Source organism: Aquarana catesbeiana, linkage group LG03 (genome assembly GCF_042186555.1).
Source record: "Aquarana catesbeiana isolate 2022-GZ linkage group LG03, ASM4218655v1, whole genome shotgun sequence".
NCBI classification, from domain to species: Eukaryota; Metazoa; Chordata; class Amphibia; order Anura; family Ranidae; genus Aquarana; species Aquarana catesbeiana.
In genome coordinates, this window is record NC_133326.1 from 613,015,957 (window position 1) to 613,037,440 (window position 21,484).

The 21,484-nt window shown below is 45.8% G+C and overlaps 1 protein-coding gene across 1 annotated transcript in view; it reads right to left on the reverse strand.

Annotated features, from left to right (window-relative positions):
* Window positions 1–2,227: 2,227 nt before the first annotated feature.
* LOC141134029 (nucleoplasmin-2-like) overlaps window positions 2,228–21,484 on the reverse strand; it is a 38,795-nt gene continuing 19,538 nt past the window's right edge. Inside the window, 2 exon segments of the mRNA XM_073623619.1 lie at window positions 2,228–2,296; window positions 12,623–12,867. Of these exon segments, the coding sequence (XP_073479720.1) occupies window positions 2,228–2,296; window positions 12,623–12,867 (314 nt within the window).

The window sequence follows — 21,484 nt, forward strand, 5'->3', positions numbered from 1 at the left end:
TAACACTCCTCAATTGCTATTCTGGGTAATGAGCCATATTTTCTTCATTTTTATCACGTACCAACTTAAGAGCAATTTTATTAAAGTGGAAGTAAACCCATCGATTTAAAAAAAAAACAGTTAAATTCACGGCTGAAACGTAACTGCCACATTGGTTGTGCTCTCAACCAAAAACTGTCAAATCATTCAGTGGCTGGGGTCATAATTGATCACATGTGCAGCATCATGGCAGTTGAAGATTAAACAGAAGCCAAGATGGCAACTTCCTTGGCAGAAAACGATAGGAGGGTTTACTTCCACCTTAAGAAAGGCTCAATGTATAATATTAACCTAATTGCTACATTGAAATAAAAAAAAAAAAAATAGTGTATAGACTGAGGTCATATAATTATACAATAAGAATTTTGCAAGGTATGGATCATGTTAGTACAATCGCAGTCCCGGGACAACCGCTACATGCAAGGAGTTGAATCAACAAGATCAGGTGACCAGCACTGCTGTTGGAATTCAGTAGATTTAAACAATATTGATAAAGCAGCGATATCTGTATTGCTCCAATGGTTGACAGAAGGCTTTACTGCTAAGCTGATGAAGATTGAGAGGATGCCACCAAGCTATAGAAAAAGTGAGGAATTGTAACAGCGGTAGTTCATATCTCTGGATCTACTGATTTTTTTTTTATAATGTGCTGTGCTCATGTGAAGACACCAGAAACAGCCCACCACGGTTTACTTAGAAAGCGATGGTTTGGCCAAGTAAAAGGGTTTCTTCTCAATCCCAGACAAAAAACGAGTATTTAACCCATGTAACGGGAGCACAGTCCTACTGCAAAGAATTTTTTTTTGATGCCTGGGGTTGGGTTTTAAGACCTGTCAGTGGACTTGGACACTAATCTGTTATAAGCACTTTGTACTTTATTTTCCAAATAAAACCTAATCAGTACAGTACGACTTTAAACTCTATGTTCCACAACAGATGAAACATGTACACAAGTGTTTTTTTATTTATGCTTCCACTGCCCACTTATTTTTATTCAATGCCCCCCCAGTTGCACCTGAGCCTACAATCACCCCCTGCATAATTTCAGCACCACAGTATCGCCTACTTTGGGAAGCACTGTTCTTGATCATATTGCTGATTTTAGTGAAAATAAATGAATGACTAAATAAAACAAACAGAGGCTCCCGAGCCTCTGCTCTGGGTGTCCATTCACGCACAGAACCGCTGCTAGGCCCTGCCCCCTCTTTCCTCATTGGCTCACCGTCTGATTGTCAGCAGTGGGAACCCATGGCTCCTCCTGCTGTCTCAGTCAATGAGGAGGGAAAGTCCCTAGAGAGCCTGAGGCTCTCGTGCACATCGCTGGATCGTGATGTGGCTCAGGTAAGAATGAGGGGAGCTGCTGCTGCTGCACAGAGAAGGTTTTTTACCTTCATGCATAGAATGGGGGGGGGGGGTCAGACTCCAATAGTTCAGCTGGGAGATCTCTGCACTAATATTGCTCAGTTAGTAACCCTTCACGTCACATTGAGGTCTTTAGCTTGCCACATACAGTGTCATAAAATGACCATAAAGGTTTATTCAATACCCAAACAGTTAAAAGGTAACCGGTTGTTAGAGGGCGGTTATATTGCACACTGGACACTTTCACCACTTTTACTCCTGAAGAAATACTAGCTTGATGGCACAACATGCCTGTGCAGCATTAGGTCTCAACTCTGTTTGGAAAAAGTCCTTCTGACAGGTTGCCTTTAAGGATCCCAATAGAGCAAATCTATATTTATAAAGCAATGTAAAAGTGGCCATAACCACTATAGGTTGGCTGGTTGTACCCAGACACCCATGTCACCTAGTGGTCACAAATACTTGGGTTTATGTCACTGTATGGGGGAGGTGGAAGGACATGCTGCTTGTACCATAGTACTCAAAGTAGAATAAGAAGATCGATAAGGTTCTCCAACCTCTCCCATAATGATAGTCCTTTCTGAGAACTAGTGGGCAGTACACATAAGCTGCATCATTGGTGCATGGCAATGCATGTAAAATACCGCAAAACATGAAAACTAGAATACATGCCAAGCCATACTACAGCATATGTCAAAATGTGCCAGAAAGCACTTCTGAAGTTATACCAAATAGATTTTCTTTACAAATTAGGTATTACATGAGCAAGGTCTGACACTATTGCCAATCGATCACAATTTATTTTGAAAGCATGCAGAGTGCTATGTTAGCAAGTGGTCCAGTTGTTCAGAATCTCAAAGATGCTTTCTTGCATTTCAGGATCACGTTTTGAAAGCTAAAAAATAAACAAAAGTTAAATCAGTAAAATGTTAAGAAAATAGAATCTATTCAGAACAGAGAGATTATGACAAACAAAAAAACAAAAAGGGGAAAGAGGATGATTTCACTATCTCAATAATGAAAAGTCTAGGTCTGAGCATGTAGGCCCCTTATATGAGAAGACAAAGAAAAAAGTAAAATCCATACATTTATCAGCTCTGTGTGGGGATACTATAACCACAGCCTCAAAATGGTTATGGTCCAGGAACAGAAAAAATAAAGTCAGTAAAGCAGATGGCTTATACCCACGTGTCCTCAAAAGAATTGAGCTATTGGTTTTAAAAGTGGTTGTAAAGCCATGAAAAATAAAATGAATGAATGAAGCACATCTTCATATATCATGTACCTACCACAATCAATAGCACCTAATACGGAGCATGGCCACTCTATCCTTACTCTGCATTTTGCACGTCATTTTGTCAGTGCTCTGACACTGGGCCTTTTATGGTCCCCAGATATGCTTACTGAACAGGGGCAGTGGCATGCAAGCGCAATTTTTTATAACCCCCACAAATTGGGCTTCTATGGGGGTGGAGCAGAGAAGCTGGAAAGCAAGGAATAGGAAAGGGATTTTCATTACAATTTCATTGTAGTGGCTAATACAGGTATGTGAATATATAGACCTGTATATTTTAAAGGACATGACAGTTCAAGGTCTGCTGATTTAGAAAATGTACTCTTTAATTGGATCATTATTGAGGGATTTTTTTTAACTGAACATATGCTCCCTTGAGAAGAGGCAGTTAGGGGGGATTGTATCACCTTGTCTAAATACAAAAAATAGTCTCTATAATAAGCTTTATGCAAATTTGTTCACTTTAGGCTGGGTTCACACTGGAGAATGCAGCGGCTCATAGCAGGAGTCCGGTGAGTCCCCATTCACCGTTTCAGGTCCGATTTCAGCCCAAATTTTTGTCTGAAGTTGGACCAAAAGCCACCCAGGGCTCCTGCGCAATTCGCATTGATGCCGCTGCAGAAAAAAGTGTGAACCAGCTTCATAGAGAGGCAGTCACGATCTCTTGGATGTGGAAAAACCCACATCTAATTCGCAATAGTGTGAACCCAGCCTTAAAGGGGTTGTAAATCCTCGTTTAATGCATCCTATGCATTAGGGTGAAAAAACTTCTGTCACCGACGGCCTCCCAGCCCCCCCGCCCCATTTTACTCACCTGAGCCTCGTAATTCCCACACCGGAGATGCGTTCACCCTCTGCCCGTCGTCTCGGCTCTTGATTGGATAGATCGATAGCAGCGGGAGCCAATGGCTGCGCTGCTGTCAATCAAATCCAATGACACGGGCGCAGGGGCTGAGTCCTACATTCTGCATCTATGGACGCAAATGCAGGACTCGGGAGCGCACCCGCAAGGTAATGCTTCTCCTAGGGCAGTGGTTCTCAACTCCTGTCCTCAGGGCCCACTAACAAGCCAGGTTTGCAAGATAACTGAAATACATCACAGGTGATATCATTTGCTGCTCAGTGATTGCAGTATTCTTGTCTGCATCTCCCCAAGGTAATACTTAAAATCTGGCCTGTTAGTGGGTCCTGAGGACTGGAGTTGAGAACCACTGTCCTGGGGGTTATGCGATGTGGGGAGGAGCTACCAGCTCCTCTGGGGGACCCCAAAAGTCGAAGCATTACAATCACTTTAAGGTTGCATATGAGGAGGAGGTCTTTTTTTTTCTCCTGTATGTAAAAAGTATAACCTCAGCATATGGAAAGGATTCTTCACAGTAAGAGCTGTGAAAATATGAAAAGACTCTTTTAGGAGCTAGTTCTAGCCAGGTCAGCAGAGTTGATGTGTTTCTAATTACTGGCTATTCAATTGATGATCCAGGGTCTGTCTGATTAGCCTAGGTTCCCACTGGTGCTGCTGCATAATCATGCTTCATGCAGTTTGTCAAAAACACATACATGCGCTTTTCATGCTCTCCGATTAAAGTCTATAGGGCCTAAAAAATGCTACACCTTTTTATTCTACTTTTGAGATAATTTAATTTTGCATGTCATATTAAATCCTCCATGTAAAATACTTTAAATCACAGACTTAAAACACTTTATTAGGTTAGAAACCTGTGCAAGCAAAAACATCTGTTTTTTTATTCCTTGCATGTGATTGGGTATTCCAAAGTGAACATTCACTAAGGTAAAAAGGGAACACACGGGGGTGCCAAAGTGTAGCAATAGAAAACCTTTAATAGAGAAGACCATTGGCAACTCAATCAAAAGGATGGCTTAAGGCAAGTAAATATGTTCTACTGCTTCAGTAAATCAGCTGATAGTTTGCATGAGTATCAACTTTCTACACAATAAAGCCCAACACTGGCCACAAAAAATACAAAAACAAAAAAAAAACACCCGACATCCACGGCTGGGTTTTGACCTTCTTTTCATCTTCTCCCCTTCCCCTCACACCCCCACCCCCACCCAGCAAGGATCACATAGTTGCCCTAGTAGGGGTAGGCAACCTAGGCCCTCCAGCTATGGTGAAACTACAAGTCCCATGGGACATTGCAAGACCCTGACAATCACAGGCATGACTCCTAGAGGCAGAGGCATGATGGGATTTGTAGTTTCACCACAGCTGGAGTGCAGAGGTTGTCTACCCCTGGCCTAGGGGGGTAGCAGAATATGGACTAATACTGATTCCTCACTTTAGCAGGGTCCTCCAACCTGTGCAATCAACCCCACAAAGCCCTCTAAGGTACTCCAAGTTAATAACCCTACATTGTATAAGAGACGGCACCAAGCCCGGAGTGCCAGAGAGAGAAGAGTACTAGAGCCTACCGGAGTGGGGGTAAAGGAAAAAAAGCCTTAGTCTCCCCTTACACTTAAGGGGCATTTAACTATTGCAGTGCATGGGGCCCCGGTGCAAGGATTTTGTCCTTCCAGCCCAGAATTGGTCTTTATTACCTCATTAGGCATACCAAATTTTAGCAAAATATCCTGAGAACATGATAAAAAAACTGTTATAAAATTCAAGAGATTCACAAATTAGGACAAGGGTACAAAGTGATATTCAAGCTTCATCACCAAGAAATGGAAGGTACTATAGCAAGAGAGGTGGGAGGATCATCTGACTGGTTACTTTGCACCTTTTAGATTAAGCTAAATATTTTCCATCCAATTTCACAATGATGGAGGTTACCGCAATGCCCATCACTGGTCAATCATACACCTCTGAAGACAACCCTTAAAGATCTATAGTAATCCAGCCAAAGGATTACTTGTTTCTGATAAAATTAGCTCTGTAGTTTTGTACTGCTGTACGTACACAACGCTATCCCGATTAGCTGTGTGAGGTCACTGGCTTTAAATTAGACATGACAAGTGGCTAAGGCATAATTAATAAAATGACTAATTGTTTAAACACACAAAGTGTAATAGTGTTAATATTCTTTTGATCTGTGCTCTGAGAAGTCTGAAAATTGGTGCATTTGACAAGTACAAACATGAAAAGTAAACATTACGTAGCCAAGATCAGGGCCCAGCGGGGAAGAACAAAACAGCCCTGAAACATAAATCACACCAGATCACATCTGGGTACGGGTCAAATAGTCAGCCTAATGAAGTCATATAAGGCCCCACCATTCATTCAGTGATTATATTTATCTTTGGTAAACACTGCCAAGCCTGTGCAAAGTGAGGGGGCATCCACAGAAAGAACAATAAAAATTAAAAGCAGATTTAGGAGAAGGACTAGGATGCACCAGCCATTGAATTACAGGAGGAACCCATTATTATCCTAATGCCATCAGCAACTGATACCACACCTGCACACGAATGTCAATTAACTCAACCTAGGCTTAAAGTAGAACTAAATGGGGAAAAAACAAACAAAAAAAAAACAACTTTTCCCATTTTGGATAGAGTAAGGGAGGGTTATAACCCTTGTCAATTTTTGCCATCTGTGTGCCATTGTGAAGATTTCCCTTCCTGTCCCATAGCCAAAAGCAGAAGTAAGAGGAGATCTCTCGTTTTTATTACCAGGATCAGCAGAACTAGTGTTGTCATTGGAGGATTTCTCCTCTATTACTGGTCTGGTGGCAACCCAAAATTTGGGATTTTCCTTTCCTGTGATGAACAGGACAAAGGAGGTGGGTAAATCTCCATGATTAAAAAAAAAAAAAAAAAAAAAAAAAAAAAAATCTTATTACCCACAACCTACCCATCAATGTGACAATAGGGCCCATTCACTCTGTTGCATTGTGTTAATGCCTTTTTTATTCTGTTTGCATTAATGCCTATCGCATTAGGGGGCTATATTACCAAAAGTATTAGGACGCCTGCCTTTACACACATGAACATTAATGCCATCCCAGTCTTAGCCTGTAGGGTTCAATATTGAGTTGGCCCGACTCTTTGCAGCCATTACAGCTTCAACTCTTCTGGGAAGGCTGTCCTCAAGGTTTAGGGGTGTGTCTATGGGAATGTTTGACCAATAATTTTGGCAATATAGTGTGTGTGTGTGTGTGTGTGTGTGTATACACACACACACACAAACATGCATCAGTTTTAACACAGTATGCTGTACGACATGGTAGTGCACTGCAACACATTTGGTTCCCTTAGTGTGTTGGGATGCCATTTAAAATGAATGGTACTAAAATGCACCAATGCATTTAACTTGCGTTACCACAGTTCAACAGTGTGAACGGATCCTTGTACCATAGGGACACTAACCTAACACAGCTCACTTTACCTTAGAAGAATACTATAAAAACCATTTAGAGGGTTAGTCTTGCAGTTTTCCAAGTGCCAATACTCTAGTTTAGCGCTGGTAGATTTTCAATCTACCGCTTATAGGTAAATTTAGTGGGTTATCTGTTCATACATAGTCAGATTTGCCTCTGTTCCAGCTTGGCTGAGTTGCATGTAGTTTCGCACTGTGCCTGTGGGTGTCATTGTCACCATGGGTTGGTGTTGGAAAGGCAACACGCTAAAGTGTATGAGTGCTCCTCTGTCCCGGAGATAACTCGGTGGAGGAGGTCCTCCGAGTTGCATTCCTGGAGAGGGTATTTATGGGACAGACACCATGTTTTAGGGTTTTTTGTTCCACCTGCTGGCCCTCCTGGCCGACAGGTATATGCTAGGAGTACTACCTCGTGGTCCTCCGTCCGGGAGGCCCACGTAGCTGCAGCGTGTGGGTGGGCCCAGAAGCCTGTCTGGGGCCTACCACGGCAGCAGAGGAATGGTCCTGGGCTGTCTGTCCTAGAGGGAAGAAGCTGGACAACTGAGAAGATCCCAGGGGAGGACCCGTTATGGAAGGATCATGCAGAGTGCTGGTCTGGAGAGGGGCCTGGTGACTCAGTTGTAGGACGTATCCTAAAGTAACCCTACTGCATAGTACTGCCGGGTCGGCTTAAGGGTTCTAGTGCTGTGTTTGCTATTCATCGTAAACCATTACATCCTGTGGCAGAGGATCGTACGGGTTTTGTTCCAATCAAGTCTGTGGCAGAGACTTTTGTTCGTGCTGCGTACTGGCTGCTAGGTTAGTGAGAGAAACCTATCCAGGCGAGCAAAGATTCAACTCTAAAGAGATAGTATATTTATCTACAAGTCTAAATTCCAAATACTACACCAAGAAAAAGGTATTTGAACTTCCCTGCAACTCTCCTTCCTCTTCCCTGCTACTTCCTTCAACTTTTGTTTATTAAAGCATTGGAAAAGATACTAAAGTTTCCGGTGCCTACATCGTGTGGTGATAAACTCAACGGGACCCTAGACCCGGTTCTGGTGAAACAGAGGTAGCGAAGGTGACGGGAACAGCCGCTCCACCGCAATAAACCAGCAGCTCCACTGAGAGTTAGTGCTACACTAGCTATATTCACAAACTGTAGGAACCCTGCCATAAGCTGGGATAGCCCTAGTCTCAGTAGCTGTAGTCAGTCTGAGCTCAGATGGTTAGTTCTACTTTTGTTGGGTTTTCCCATATGTCTAGGTTATAGTTTGCATGTCGGAGGTGTTGCAGTATTGGAGGTTGATACCTCCTAGGCCCACCACCTGAGAAGGGCCTTTGTTAGAAGAAAGGCCCGGGTATAGAATTTGCTCTACCCTGCTGGAGCATCTGGGAAAGATGCAGCCCGCTGAATAGTGCCCTGAAGAGCTGGGTACAAACTGCAGCTCGTGGACATTGGGGGAGAGGGATGTTCTGTCTTACAAAAAAGAGAATTGCGTTTGCTTAAAGGTTTGGTTTGTAAAGGTTTGTATTGATCAATGCAAGACACCTGGAGTTGCATTTTATTGGGGGCATCCTGTGCCCCAACCCTATTTTCTTTTTTTTCTAGGGTCCTCAACTATGTACCAGTGGTAAGGAAGTGCTGCATAGCTCTTCTGGGGGTCACAATTGCCAGACAAGTTAACAAGGTACATTGGGAAGTAAACATGATCACAAAAAAAAAAAAAAAAAAAGAGAAAAAAAATTACACACTCACCTTAGGTCTTCTTCAGGTGCTAAATTGTCCAAACGGTCATCCACTAAACACAAACAAAAACTCACTTTTATAGCAATGTCACAAAAATTAAAACATTTCTAAAAGTAGCATTACATTCAGTAGCACTGCATATGGTAAAAAAAAAAACAAACAATCATTAAAAGCAGAGGTCTGCTGCAAAAATTAAGAAGCCAGCAGCTGCACATACTGCAGCTGCTGACTTAATAAAATCGGACACTTACCTGTCCTGGAGTCCAGCGATGTCGGCACTACAGCTGATGTTGGGTGCTGCCGCCTCCATTGCGAGTAAGGGAAACCGGCAGGGGAGGGGGTTGTTGGAGTTTCCCTTTAGCCCTCTCTTTCCTTCCCTCCTTCCGCCCCTGCAATATGTGTATGGCTAAATCCATTGTATCCTTTCATCAGCTATCTTTGTGGCCCCCTACTCACGCTATGCTTTTCATTTAGAGGGCTCTACATTATCCCCCTTGTCCGCCGCGGGGGAGAGTTTTTAGGCGGCCCGGTGCCGCACACGATCACCTAATTATAGGGTAAGCCGAACTAGTAATTATGTTTTTTCTTTCCTTTTCCTACATGCTGTTTTTACGATCACTACTTGTAGTGTACTGTATAATGCCTTTGCTTGTATTGCATTATATTATTTGTCTTATAGATTGGTCCTCCTGAGGAAGCGATAATATCGCGAAACTAGTCGAGAACCAGACCAGTCAATACTTTGTAATTTACAGATATTCTTTGGTGAACCCTGAATTTCTGTTTTTGCATTTTAATTTGTATACCATGTATTTGCTTTTTGTAATAAATTTCTTTTATACATTGTTTATCATCGTTTATCTGTACCGGTATAGTCCAGCCATTTTGGGGTGCGAACATTATGGGGCCAACATCAGCCACTGTCCCCTATGTCCCACTCCTTTTCCCTCATTCATACACAGAGCTCGATGACACGACCATGTGGGCGGAGCCACGCTGCTTTCTCAAACCGACAGCTAATACAGGGGACTTCTCCCTCTACTGCTGCCATGGGGGGGGGGGGGGGGCACTGGGAACATGTTACACGGTCCACCTTAAAATCAGGTGGAACATGGAATGTGTTCCCCAAGGTGAACTTGTGCTTTAACATTGATTATCTTGTTACAATAGAATCTGAAAGTGGCTGGGATATATTGAACAGCAAGTGAACATGTTGTCCTTAAAGTTGGTGTGTTGAGAGTAGAAAAAAAAAAATATATGTATAAGGATTTGAGCATCTTTGACAAGGACCGAATTGTAATGACTAGACAACTTCCAAGCAACTTCCAAACTGCAGCTCTTGTGGGATGTTCCCCATCTGTGATGGTCAGGGTCTACCAACGTGGTCCAAAGAAGCAAAAACCAGCAAACCAGTGACAGGGCCAAGGCTCATTGAACCACGCGGGGAGCAAAGGTTGGCCCGTGTTTTCTGATTCATTAGAAAAGTTATGGTTGCTCAAATTGCTGAAAAACTGGAGTTAGACTTACCGGTAACTCCTTTTCCGGTGGTTTTCCAGGACAGCCCTTGAGAGATAGAGTCCCTCCCATCGACCCAGGAAACACATTGCCAAACAGTTCAAAAGGCGGTCCCTCAGGTCCCTGGTCAGTCATTCACCAAGAACCGAAGGATGGAACTGTAAAAACATAACAGGTAATAGTGTTAGTACAGTCACATAATCAAAAAAGGGTGGGATCGTGCTGTCCTGGAAGACCACCGGAAAAGGAGTTACTGGTAAGTCTAACTCCAGTTTTCCCCAGTTGTCTTCCAGGACAGCCCTTGAGAGGATCCACAAGTACTCACCAGATTGGGGGGGGGGGGGGGGGGGGGGGGAACCACGGCTTGGAGAACTTTTCTCCCAAAAGCCTGATCCTGACTGGACATTAAGTCCAGTCGATAATGCCTTGTAAAAGGTGGAAAAGCTTGACCACGTGGCTGCTTTACATATTTGCTCCCGGGTGGCTCCAGCTCTTTCTGCCCAGAATGCTGATAATGCCCTTGTGGAGTGGGCTTTAATACCCCCAGGAGGATCTTTGTTTACTGTCTTATAGCCCTCTGCTATAGCTAGCCTAATCCACCTAGCTATGGTGACTTTTGAAGCATTTTGCCCCTTGCGTTGTCCGGAAAAAAGAACAAAAAGTGAATCCGAGATTCTGAATGGATTGGTTACCCTAAGATACTCTAGGATACACCTCCTCACATCTAATAAATGAAAACGCTTTTCTTTCTCGTTTGAAGCCTTCTGACAGAAAGAAGGGAGGACAGTATCTTGTGACTTATGGAAATTAGATGCCACCTTTGGTAAGAACCCAGGGTCTGTCTTTAGGATGACTCTGTCTTCCAGAATTTGGAGGAAGGGCTCTCTGACAGAGGGCTTGGATTTCACTAACTCTGCGTGCTGAAGTGATTGCCACAAGCAGTACTGTCTTGAGAGTGACCAGTCTTAGAGAGGCCTCTGAGATAGGTTCAAAAGGTGACCCCAAAAATGCCTTTAGAACGACTGATAGATCCCAGGATGGGGCGATGTTAACTCTAACTGGTTTGCGTCTGGAGATTGCTTTACAGAACCTAGCAATGAAAGGATCTTCTAGCAACCTTTTCTCTAAGTATACACTTAAGGCCCCTATCTGGACCTTAATAGTACTAGGAGTTAGCCCTTTGTCTATCCCCTCCTGGAGAAACTGCAGGATATTTGCTGTATCCATGTTTACCTCACCTCGGCTGTTCAACCAGCTGTTAAATTTTCTCCAGACCTTCCTGTAAATGGCCTGAGTGACAGGTTTTCTACTCTGTCAGTCAGGCCCTTGCTCCTCAAAATTTCCTCCTTGGTAACCACGCTGAGAGGTTCAGCATGGATACTTGTGGATGAAAGAGAGGTCCCTGCGACAGAAGGTCTGGTCTGCAGGGAAGCCTCAGAGGAGGTTGGTCTGTTAACCGTAGCAACGTTGTGAACCATGGTCTCTTGGGCCAAAACGGTGCCACTAAGATTAAACACGTTTCCTCTACTAGAAACTTTGCTAAAACCCTCGGGATGAGGTGAAGCGGAGGAAACGCATACGCTAAACTGAAGGTCCATGGGGTCTGTAAGACGTCTACTGCCCAGGGCTGATCTCCTGGGCGTAGCGAGCAAAAATTTTGAACTTTTGCATTCTCCTTGTTTGCAAACAGGTCCACTACTGGTTTTCCCCAGTAAGCTGCTATGTAGTTGAACACTTCTGGGTGTAGAGACCATTCTTGATTCGACACTCGTTGTCGACTCAAGAAATCTGCAGTGTTGTTGAGCTCCCGTTTCAGGTGAACTGCAGAGATGGATGCCAGATTAGATTCTGCCCATTGAAACATGAGACTGGCCACCAGCATTAGTCGATGACTTCTGGTGCCCCCTTGCTTGTTTATATAGGCTACAGCCGTCATATTGTCTGAACGGACCTGTAGATGATGACCTTGTATTGTATTCTGAAAGAATAACAGAGCCCTGAGGACAGCTGTTAGCTCCTTCCAATTGGACGAGAGGAGCTTCTCCTCTGCCGTCCACCTGCCTTGTGCCCAGTCCGAGTTGAGGTGGGCTCCCCAGCTGCTCGCATCCGTAGTTAGTATGGATGTGACGGGAGAGATCCAGAGAACCCCTTCGCTCAAATTCTCTGACTCTTTCCACCATCAGAGGGAGCGCTTTACTCTGGAGGGGATTGAAATCTCTTCTTCCAGATCTCTGTTTAATTGTTCCAACAGAAACCTCTGGAGGTTTCTTTGGTGGAACCTGGCCCATTGTACAGCTGGAATGGCTGCTGTCATCAGTCCTAAGACCGACATCACCTCCCTCACTGTACACTTGGCGCTGCTTTGAAGAAAATACATTTTCTGGTGCAGATTCAATATCTTTTCTTCCGGCAGGACTATCCTCTGCTCTACCGACAGGATCTTGTACCCAAAGTACAAAATTTCCTGTGTTGGGGTAGTCTTGGACTTTTCCAGACTGACTATCCACCCCAACTGCCTCAGGCTGAGCTGTGTCAACTCTAGGTCCCGACGAAGTTGGTTCTCCGAATGGGCCGTGAGGAGTAAGTCGTCTAGATAAGGAATAATCGTGACTGACTGTAGTCTTAACGGAACTAATGCCTCCCTGAGAACCTTGGTAAAGATTCTCGGGGAGGACGGCGGTCCGAAAGGAAGTGCTCTGCACTGGAAATGATAAACTTTGGTGTCTATTTGGATCGCCATCCGAAAGAAATTTCTGGCATTCCTTCCTTATTGGGATATGCAGATAGGCGTCCCTTAAATCCAGGGTAGCCATGAAGACCTCTTTTTGGAGAAGATTCCTTATCAAGTAGATGGACTCCATCTGGAATTTTTTGTATCGGATGGAGCGGTTCAGAGGTCGGAGGTTCAGGATTAGTCTGAACTTCTCGGACAGCTTTTTTACCACAAAAATGTGCGAGTAAAAACCGTCCCCCTGTTCCTCAATAGGGACTGGTGTCAATACCTCTTGATCCACCATTTCCCCTATTAACAGAGGTAAGGCCTTGGCCTTTTCTGAGTGCCTTGGAAGCTGTCAGGAGACTAATAGACCAGAATGTGTGGACTGCACAGAGATAACCCAAAACACATGTAAGTGAATAGTGATATTTATTAAAATAGGTGATAATTAGAAAATACAAACAGTAAACAACCAACCCAACAAACCCACTACAAACAACAATATCTACAGCAAGGGGCAATACCGGAATCACAGATGTCAGCCAGGCCAGGGTCATACACAGCAGGTCAGCAAGAACAAGGGATATACCAGAGACATAAACGTTTAGCCAAGCCAAGGTCATACACAGGAAGATCAGTAAATGAGGGACAGGGAACCAACAGGACAGAGAGGGGATGGCTCGGGCTGAAGGGTACAGGAACACTGAAGGGATCGGGTCAGGATAAGCTCGGGCATAAGGTCAGATGCAGGTTCAGGATCGGGTAACAGGTGAACAAGGTCAGGGCTCAAGGAGAGAGATACCAAGGCAAGCATATGAGGGCTTGCCGGGTATTTATAGGACTGACTATGATTGACTTCAAGTCACACCTGAGCGCAGGGAATGTTGTCTGCTCCATACTGCCAGGATCCATCCGCTGGTGGACGTCAGTACTGCGGCCAAAAGATGAAATGACACCAGCAAGGAAATATTCTCCTGACAGTTCAACACTGCCAGGAGACACCTGCTGGTGGACCCCAGTACTGCATGCCAAACGATATATCTTGCCAGCGGACGGATCCTTTCCTGACAGTTCCCCCCCTTAAAGGAGCGGCCTCCGGACGCTCCAACTAGTCTTAATTGTCCATAGTCTATGGCATCAGGCAGAATGGTGGAAGAAGGCTGGTCATCAGGCCCATCCAGGCAGACAGCTGGCACATCAGGGCCATCGAGCTGGGCAGCCGGCTCCGGGCCATCGAGCTGGGCAGCCGGCTCCGGGCCATCGAGCTGGGCAGCCGGCTCCGGGCCATCGAGCTGGGCAGCCGGCTCCGGGCCATCGAGCTGGGCAGCCGGCTCCGGGCCATCGAGCTGGGCAGCGGGCACCGATTCAACAGGCTGGGTAACGGGCACCGATTCAACAGGCTGGGTAACGGGCACCGATTCAACAGGCTGAGACACGGGCACCGATTCAACAGGCTGAGATACCAACATCACGACATCAGGCTGGAAGATAGGTACCAGGATATCAGGCTGGAGGATGGGCACATCAGACCGGAAAGCAGGCTCATCAGGCTGAACAGTGGGCACATCAGGCTGGAAAGTGGGTACCAAGACATCAGACCGGGCAGCAGGTGCTGGAACTTCAGGCTGGACAGCAAAGACAGGCGCTGACACATCAGGCAGAACAGCAGGTACTGGCACAACAGGCTGAACAGGTTCATCGGACTGGTCAGTAGACGCTGGAGCGTCAGACTGGAACATGGACACTGGGATTTCGGGCTGAGCAGCAGGCACTGGGACCTCAAACTGGGCAGCGGACACAGGCATTGGCACAACTGGCTGAGTAGCAGACACTGGCACATCAGGCTGGAAAGCGGACTGAAAAGCCGGCACCGAGACATCAGACCAGGCAGCGGGTACTGGAACTTTAGACTGGGCAGCAGACACAGGCACTGGCACATCGGGCAGAACAGCAGGTGCTGGCATACCAGGCTGAACAATAGGTACATCGGACTGGACAGTAGTCACTGAAGCGTCAGACTGGAACATGGGCACTGAGATGTCAGTCTGAGCAGCAGGCACTGGGACCTCAAACTGGACAGCGGGCACAGGCATTGGCACAACAGGCTGAGTAGAAGACACTGGCGCATCAGGCTGGACAGCAAACAGAAGGTCATCAAACTGGGAAGCGGGCACATCAGACTGGAACACTGGTAGCAAAACTTTAGGCTGGAACATGGACACAAGGTCATCAGACCGGTCAGCAGGCACTGGACCGTCAGGCTGGGTAGCAGGCACTGGACCGTCAGGCTGGGTAGCAGGCACTGGACCGTCAGGCTGGGTAGCAGGCAGAGGTTTGGCAGAATCAGGTGGGTTAGTTGGTGTGGAAGCAAGTTGGGTTACTGGCAGGATCGTGTGGGTAGGAAAGAATTTTTGTTTCTTTTTTGGTTTAGCCCGTGCAGTTTTGTATGTAGGTGCAGGGCTGTAAGAAAAGAAAGTAGCTGGATCGAAGGAAAACTAAGGAACAGTGGCTGGAGGAGGGTTTTGTGGGATTGTTACAGGTGGGGGAGAAGAGGCAGGTGGATTGAAAGCAGGATAGGTGCAGTGAGTAGAGACTGGGTAATAATACTTGGTGGGAAGCTGTGTATACTGGACTGTCGTTGAGGTTGCCATGAGTGATGGGGGAATAGATTCTTGGGAAGGCAGGTGATTAATGGCAGGGCTGGAATGTTGTGGTTTGGCTAAATGCAGGAGATCTGACCATGTCTGTAGCACAGGTTGAACAAACATTGATTCGCACACAGCCTGACTAACCAGCGATTGCACTGAATGGATGCAATCAGACAACACCTGCTGTGAACAAGAGGCATAACGTTCCATGAAAAAGGCTGGATCATCCTCTAATAACCACACCAGAGACTCAACCTGATCTAAACTGAAGGGGGGAGAAAAATCATCCTTGCCCTCTGGAGTACTGGACAAGGCTAGCTCTGCACACAGCTGAATCAGAGGCTGAACATTTTCAAATAGCATACCGCCCTGATCCACCAGAGAATAGGCCAGACGGATACACTCTAATAGTTGATCCCTGGCCCACTCCTTCAATACCAGACGGCAATAACTATTATCCTCAGTTACCAATGAGGAAAGATAAAATCACTATTTCTGCCTGCATTTTCAAAAAGGCTCCTCAGTGCAGCCACGTCTAGTCAGGGATGGCCTTGGTATACTGTCAGGAGACTAATAGACCAGACTGTGTGGACTGCACAGAGATAACCCAAAACACATGTAAGTGAATAGTGATATTAAAATAGGTGATAATTAGAAAATACAAACAGTAAACAACCAACCCAACAAACAACAAATATCTACAGCAAGGGGCAATACCGGAATCACAGATATCAGCCAGGCCCATACACAGCAGGTCAGCAAGAACAAGGGATATACCAGAGACATAAACGTTTAGCCAAGCCAAGGTCATACACAGGAAGATCAGTAAATGAGGGACAGGGAACCAACAGGACAGAGAGGGGATGGCTCGGGCTGAAGGGTACAGGAACACTGAAGGGATCGGGTCAGGATAAGCTCGGGCATAAGGTCAGATGCAGGTTCAGGATCGGGTAACAGGTGAACAAGGTCAGGGCTCAAGGAGAGAGATACCAAGGCAAGCATATGAGGGCTTGCCGGGTATTTATAGGACTGACTATGATTGACTTCAAGTCACACCTGAGCGCAGGGAATGTTGTCTGCTCCATACTGCCAGGATCCATCCGCTGGTGGACGTCAGTACTGCGGCCAAAAGATGAAATGACACCAGCAAGGAAATATTCTCCTGACAGTTCAACACTGCCAGGAGACACCTGCTGGTGGACCCCAGTACTGCATGCCAAATGATATATCTTGCCAGCGGACGGATCCTTTCCTGACAGAAGCTTTGTCACAAGAAACTTTGAGGGTGGATCGCTGTGGAACTCCAGCGCATACCCTCTTTTTATAATGTTCAAGACAAACTCGTTTGAGGTTATCTTTTCCCACTGTGGGAGAAAATTCACTAACCTTCCTCCCACCGGGACCCTGATGTCACTGGGGTTTAGGGTTTGCATTGGGGCAGTTAAAAAGTATGCCCCCTTTCCCTTTCCCTTTTTGTCCTGTCCAGTGCTTTTTGGGTTTGAACTCCTTCTCTGATTTGGAGGGTTCCTTTGAGGGACGAAAAAATTTTCTTTGAAAATTTTTCTTTTTAATAGGAAAGGTTTTCTTTTTATCCGCCGTTCTTTCCAAGGCGGTATCTAGTTCAGGCCCGAAGACTAGGTCTCCTGTAAAGGGGACACTGCACAAGCGTGTTTTAGACGCCGTGTCTCCCCCCAAGTTTTCATCCAGACTGACCTCCTGGCTGCGACAGAAAGCGCCGCTGTTTGAGACGTAAATTTTATGGCATCAGTGGAAGCATCAGAGATGAAACTTGTCGCCTTAAAAAGCATAGGGAAGGTTTTTAAGAGCTCCCCCTTAGGGGTGCCCGCCTTTAGATGCTCTTCTAGTTGGGATAACCAGAACTCCAGATTCCTGGCAACACAAGAAGTGGCCAGAGCTGGTTTTAAACCTGCCATAGAAGCATCCCAGGCCCTTTTTAAGACTGTCTGTTTTCCTGTCCATTGGGTCCTTTAAATGACCCATATCCTCAAAAGCAAGGTCAGACTGTTTTGAGACTTTGGACAGAGGGGCGTCTAGTTTAGGATTTTTATTCCAGACCGCCTCTGGGCTCTCATCAAAGGGGAATCTCCTTTTAAGGGAATTTGGGAAGAAGACCTTTTTATCTGGCTCGGCCCATTCCTTGCGGACATAGTCAGAAAGCACACTATGTATAGGGAATACCTTAGCTTTCTTTTTCCCCAGAGCCTCATACATTTTATCATGTCTGGTCAATTGAGTTTCTTCCTCATCAATTTCCAGCGTATCATAAATAGCGCTCAACAGCTCGTCTACATCCTCCAGAGACAGCTTGTATTTTGCGGCTTTGTTAGCTACAGCCTGATCCTCATCTTAATCTGCGTCAGAGGATTCAGGGCTAACTAACACGGGGCTATGCTCCCTGACTGTACGGGGCTCCCAGAACTGGGTGTTGTAAGGCATGGTGAGGAGGAAATCGCAGCTGCTCTACTGGTGGAAGCAGACGTGCCTACATCTGCGATTAACTCGCGGAGAGATTTAAAGGTTGATGCCATCTCATCCTTAAAGGAGCCAAGAAATTTCACCAAGGGAGAGTCTGCCTCTGTTTTAAGTAAGCCTGCAATACACTGCTTGCATAAGGCTTTGTTAGAGCCTGAGGACAACTTATTTCCACAATTAGGGCATTTTTTGCAGCCTGACTTGTCTTCCCTTGGAGCTTCCTTACCCTAAGATAAAGAATAAACTATTTTAGCATCAGAGAACCTTTTTAACTCATTAAAAGCACCTGTGCTGCAACCACCACTGCATACACCCGGGACTGTGAGGTAACCACCACCATGGGGTACTACAAATCCCAGCCTTACAACAAAACCCCAGAAAAAAACCACAGTAAGGGCTTGCCCAGCAGCCTACCTGGGTTTGGCTGGTGCCTGCATCCACCGGAGTGTCCTGGGAAGTAGCCTCCATGGTCCCCCTCATGAGCTCCGGGTCCCGCCGCTTGTCCGGTATAGCTGGACGCTGGTCGGGACTTGTAGGCCTCAGCGTGGGCTTTCCCCTCCTCCTTGTGCCTCTAGAGACCCGGAACCGGAAGTCTCGGCACACAGGATGACGCGGTTCTGCCGGAAATGATGCTCAGCGTCTCCGACCCCCACCGCTATTGTAGCAAGGAGCTGTGATGGAAGGATCCATCTGTCACTGCTCCTGGGGGGAACCTGCACCAACCTACCCCTGGCACACCTCGGCACTGGAAAGAGGGGGGTAACGGGTCTGCTCCTGTCAGCTGGACGGTACCCGAGCCCCAAGCATTTTAAGGTAGGACTAAATTGGAGCCGCTGGATAGGACCCGGTCCCCCTGTGCGGCTCCGCTCCCCTCAGGCAGCCCCTGAGAGATAGAGTCCTTCTCCTGGCAACATGTTCCTCCAACGGAGGAAACACAAATGACTGACCAGGGACCTGAGGGACCGCCTTTTGAACTGTTTGGCAATGTGTTTCCTGGGTCGATGGGAGGGATTCTATCTCTCAAGGGCTGTCCTGGAAGACAACTGGGGAAAAGTTAATGCTGGTTCCAATGGAATAAGCTTGTTATAAATTCACTTTAAAAAGTAAAATGTCAAAGCCACTAAAGCTTTGAGTAGAGTAGAGAGGGATTAAAGCCCCCTGTAGGCTTTAATCCCTCATCTTTATTAAAAGATTTACTATCACATTTTTTTTTCAGGAGACTATAAAATGTGGGTTTTACATTACTCTGTCTTGATGACAAGGGTCACCAGGACAAAATGAGGTATAACCAACCTTGTGCAGATACACAGCAACAAAATTGACAGGGACTCTAATACTTTCCTTACATAATAATAATAAAGTTTTTTTTATCTTACGTACAGTTTGATTTTAACAGGGTCATTATCTCCTTGAATAAAAAAAAGATCAGTATAGGAATCCTCTGGATTGAATAGACCTTTATAACTGAACAGCAGGACTTCCTCTAGAGCAGTGGTTCACAACCTGGGGGTAGGGACCCCTCGGGGGTCATATGATGATTTGCCAGGGGTCACCGTATCCTGAGCTGTTCCTGAAGCCCATGCTGCTCTCCCAGCCTTTTCGCGGCCGTCCAGCAGGGCTGTTCCTGGAGCCTGCAGCCACCTACTCAGCCTCTTCGCAACCACCCATTCAGTTCACGGCGTGGCTGGGGGGCACAGACTAGAGGTCAGCTGACTGGTGAGGAATGTGAAGTGGGAGGAGCTGGAGGAGACCCTATTTCCTGATTTTAGGCATAGGTGTCACTGCTACGAGACACCACAAAGTCGGAGACACAGTGAGTAACACTACCTGTGATTATACCGTAGTTGCCATTAAAAGTCCCCACAACAGTTCTCAGATCAGCAGATGACCTTGATCAAGAGCACCTAAGTTGGCTGATCAAAAAACTCCCCCCAGCACTGCCACTCATCCCCCCCCCCCACACACACCACCACCAAGGAGTAAGAGAAGGAATAAAAATAGAGAATACATGGAAGGGAGAGGAAAAGAGGGGGAGGAACAAAGAAAAGGGGGGAGAAAGAATAAGAGAAAGAACAAGAAAGGCAGCTAGAGGAAGGGATGGGGGGAAAAACAAAACAAAAAAAACAAGAAATTAGGAGAGAGAGAGATAAAAAGAGAAGAGAAAGAGTGGTATATCCTAAAATGTACCATAAGGGGTTTTAATACTGTATGAGTGGAAGGGACTCCACAACTTGGGAAATTTTATCAAGGGGTCATGGCAGTAGAAAGGTTGAGAACCACTGCTCTAGAGAGATTTTTTTTTGTGTTTTTATATGAGCATGTCCAGCTGGCTCCCTGACCAGTAGAATGCAGATCAGAGTAGGGCTTCAAAAAAAAAAAAAAAAAACACAACACACAATTAATCAGCCTCTAAGCTGTTCTAACAGTATCTGCTAAGCAAATAATCTTACAACCATCCACTTGCAGACAGTGGATTGCAAAGTCTGCACGGAGCTTAAAGGTTAACCTCTAGGAAAACAGCTTTAAATGTACAGTTTAACCTACCACAGGATTTGTAATGTTGTTGAGCTAATTTTGTGATTTACACACATCGCACACTGTATAGCTAGGCAGTTGACAGTGTTATCTCCTAGATCAAAAATGTAGCTCAAGTGGCCATCTCTCCCCATTCACTTATATTAATTGGACGACAGCATCATCATTTGTCAAATTAAAAAAAAAAAGCACATAATATAGAAACCAGTGATGCTGACCCAGGAGGTAGTGAAGTTAAACTAGGAGGAAACTGTGATCTTTCAGGCTGTGCAGGGGTGTGCGAATCACAGTACTAGCTGTACAGAAAATACTTTTGTGTAAAAAAAAAAAAAAAATCCCACAGAGCAAATATACACATGTATTTCAACCAGGGCTTTTTTTTCCCCAACGCGAACACTGGGGGGTGGTTCTGGGATCTCCAGTACTGAATGTACATAAATGCCAAATAGCGTGCTGGTGGTGGTGGTGGGGGGGGGGGGGGGGGGTTGTCTATAGATGTTGGCTTCTGGGGGAACCATCGCTGCTGGTGAGGAGAACCTATTGTTGCTTGGAGGGGCGGCATTTTGTTATGGGGTAGGGAGTGTGCTGCTTGCTTCAGGGGACATATTTTACTTTGTTTCATTAGCAATTTCCACACAAACTACTTTTGTATGAAAAAAAAAAAAAAAAAAAAAAAAAAAAACACTTGGTTGTGCATTTTCTAAAAGGGGCAACACTGGGGGGGGGGTTGGAACCAAGGGATGGTGTGGAGACAAGGGGTGACTCGGGAGGGTGGTGGGGGTGGAGTACCTGCACCTAGTCTCTGAAGTCTCTA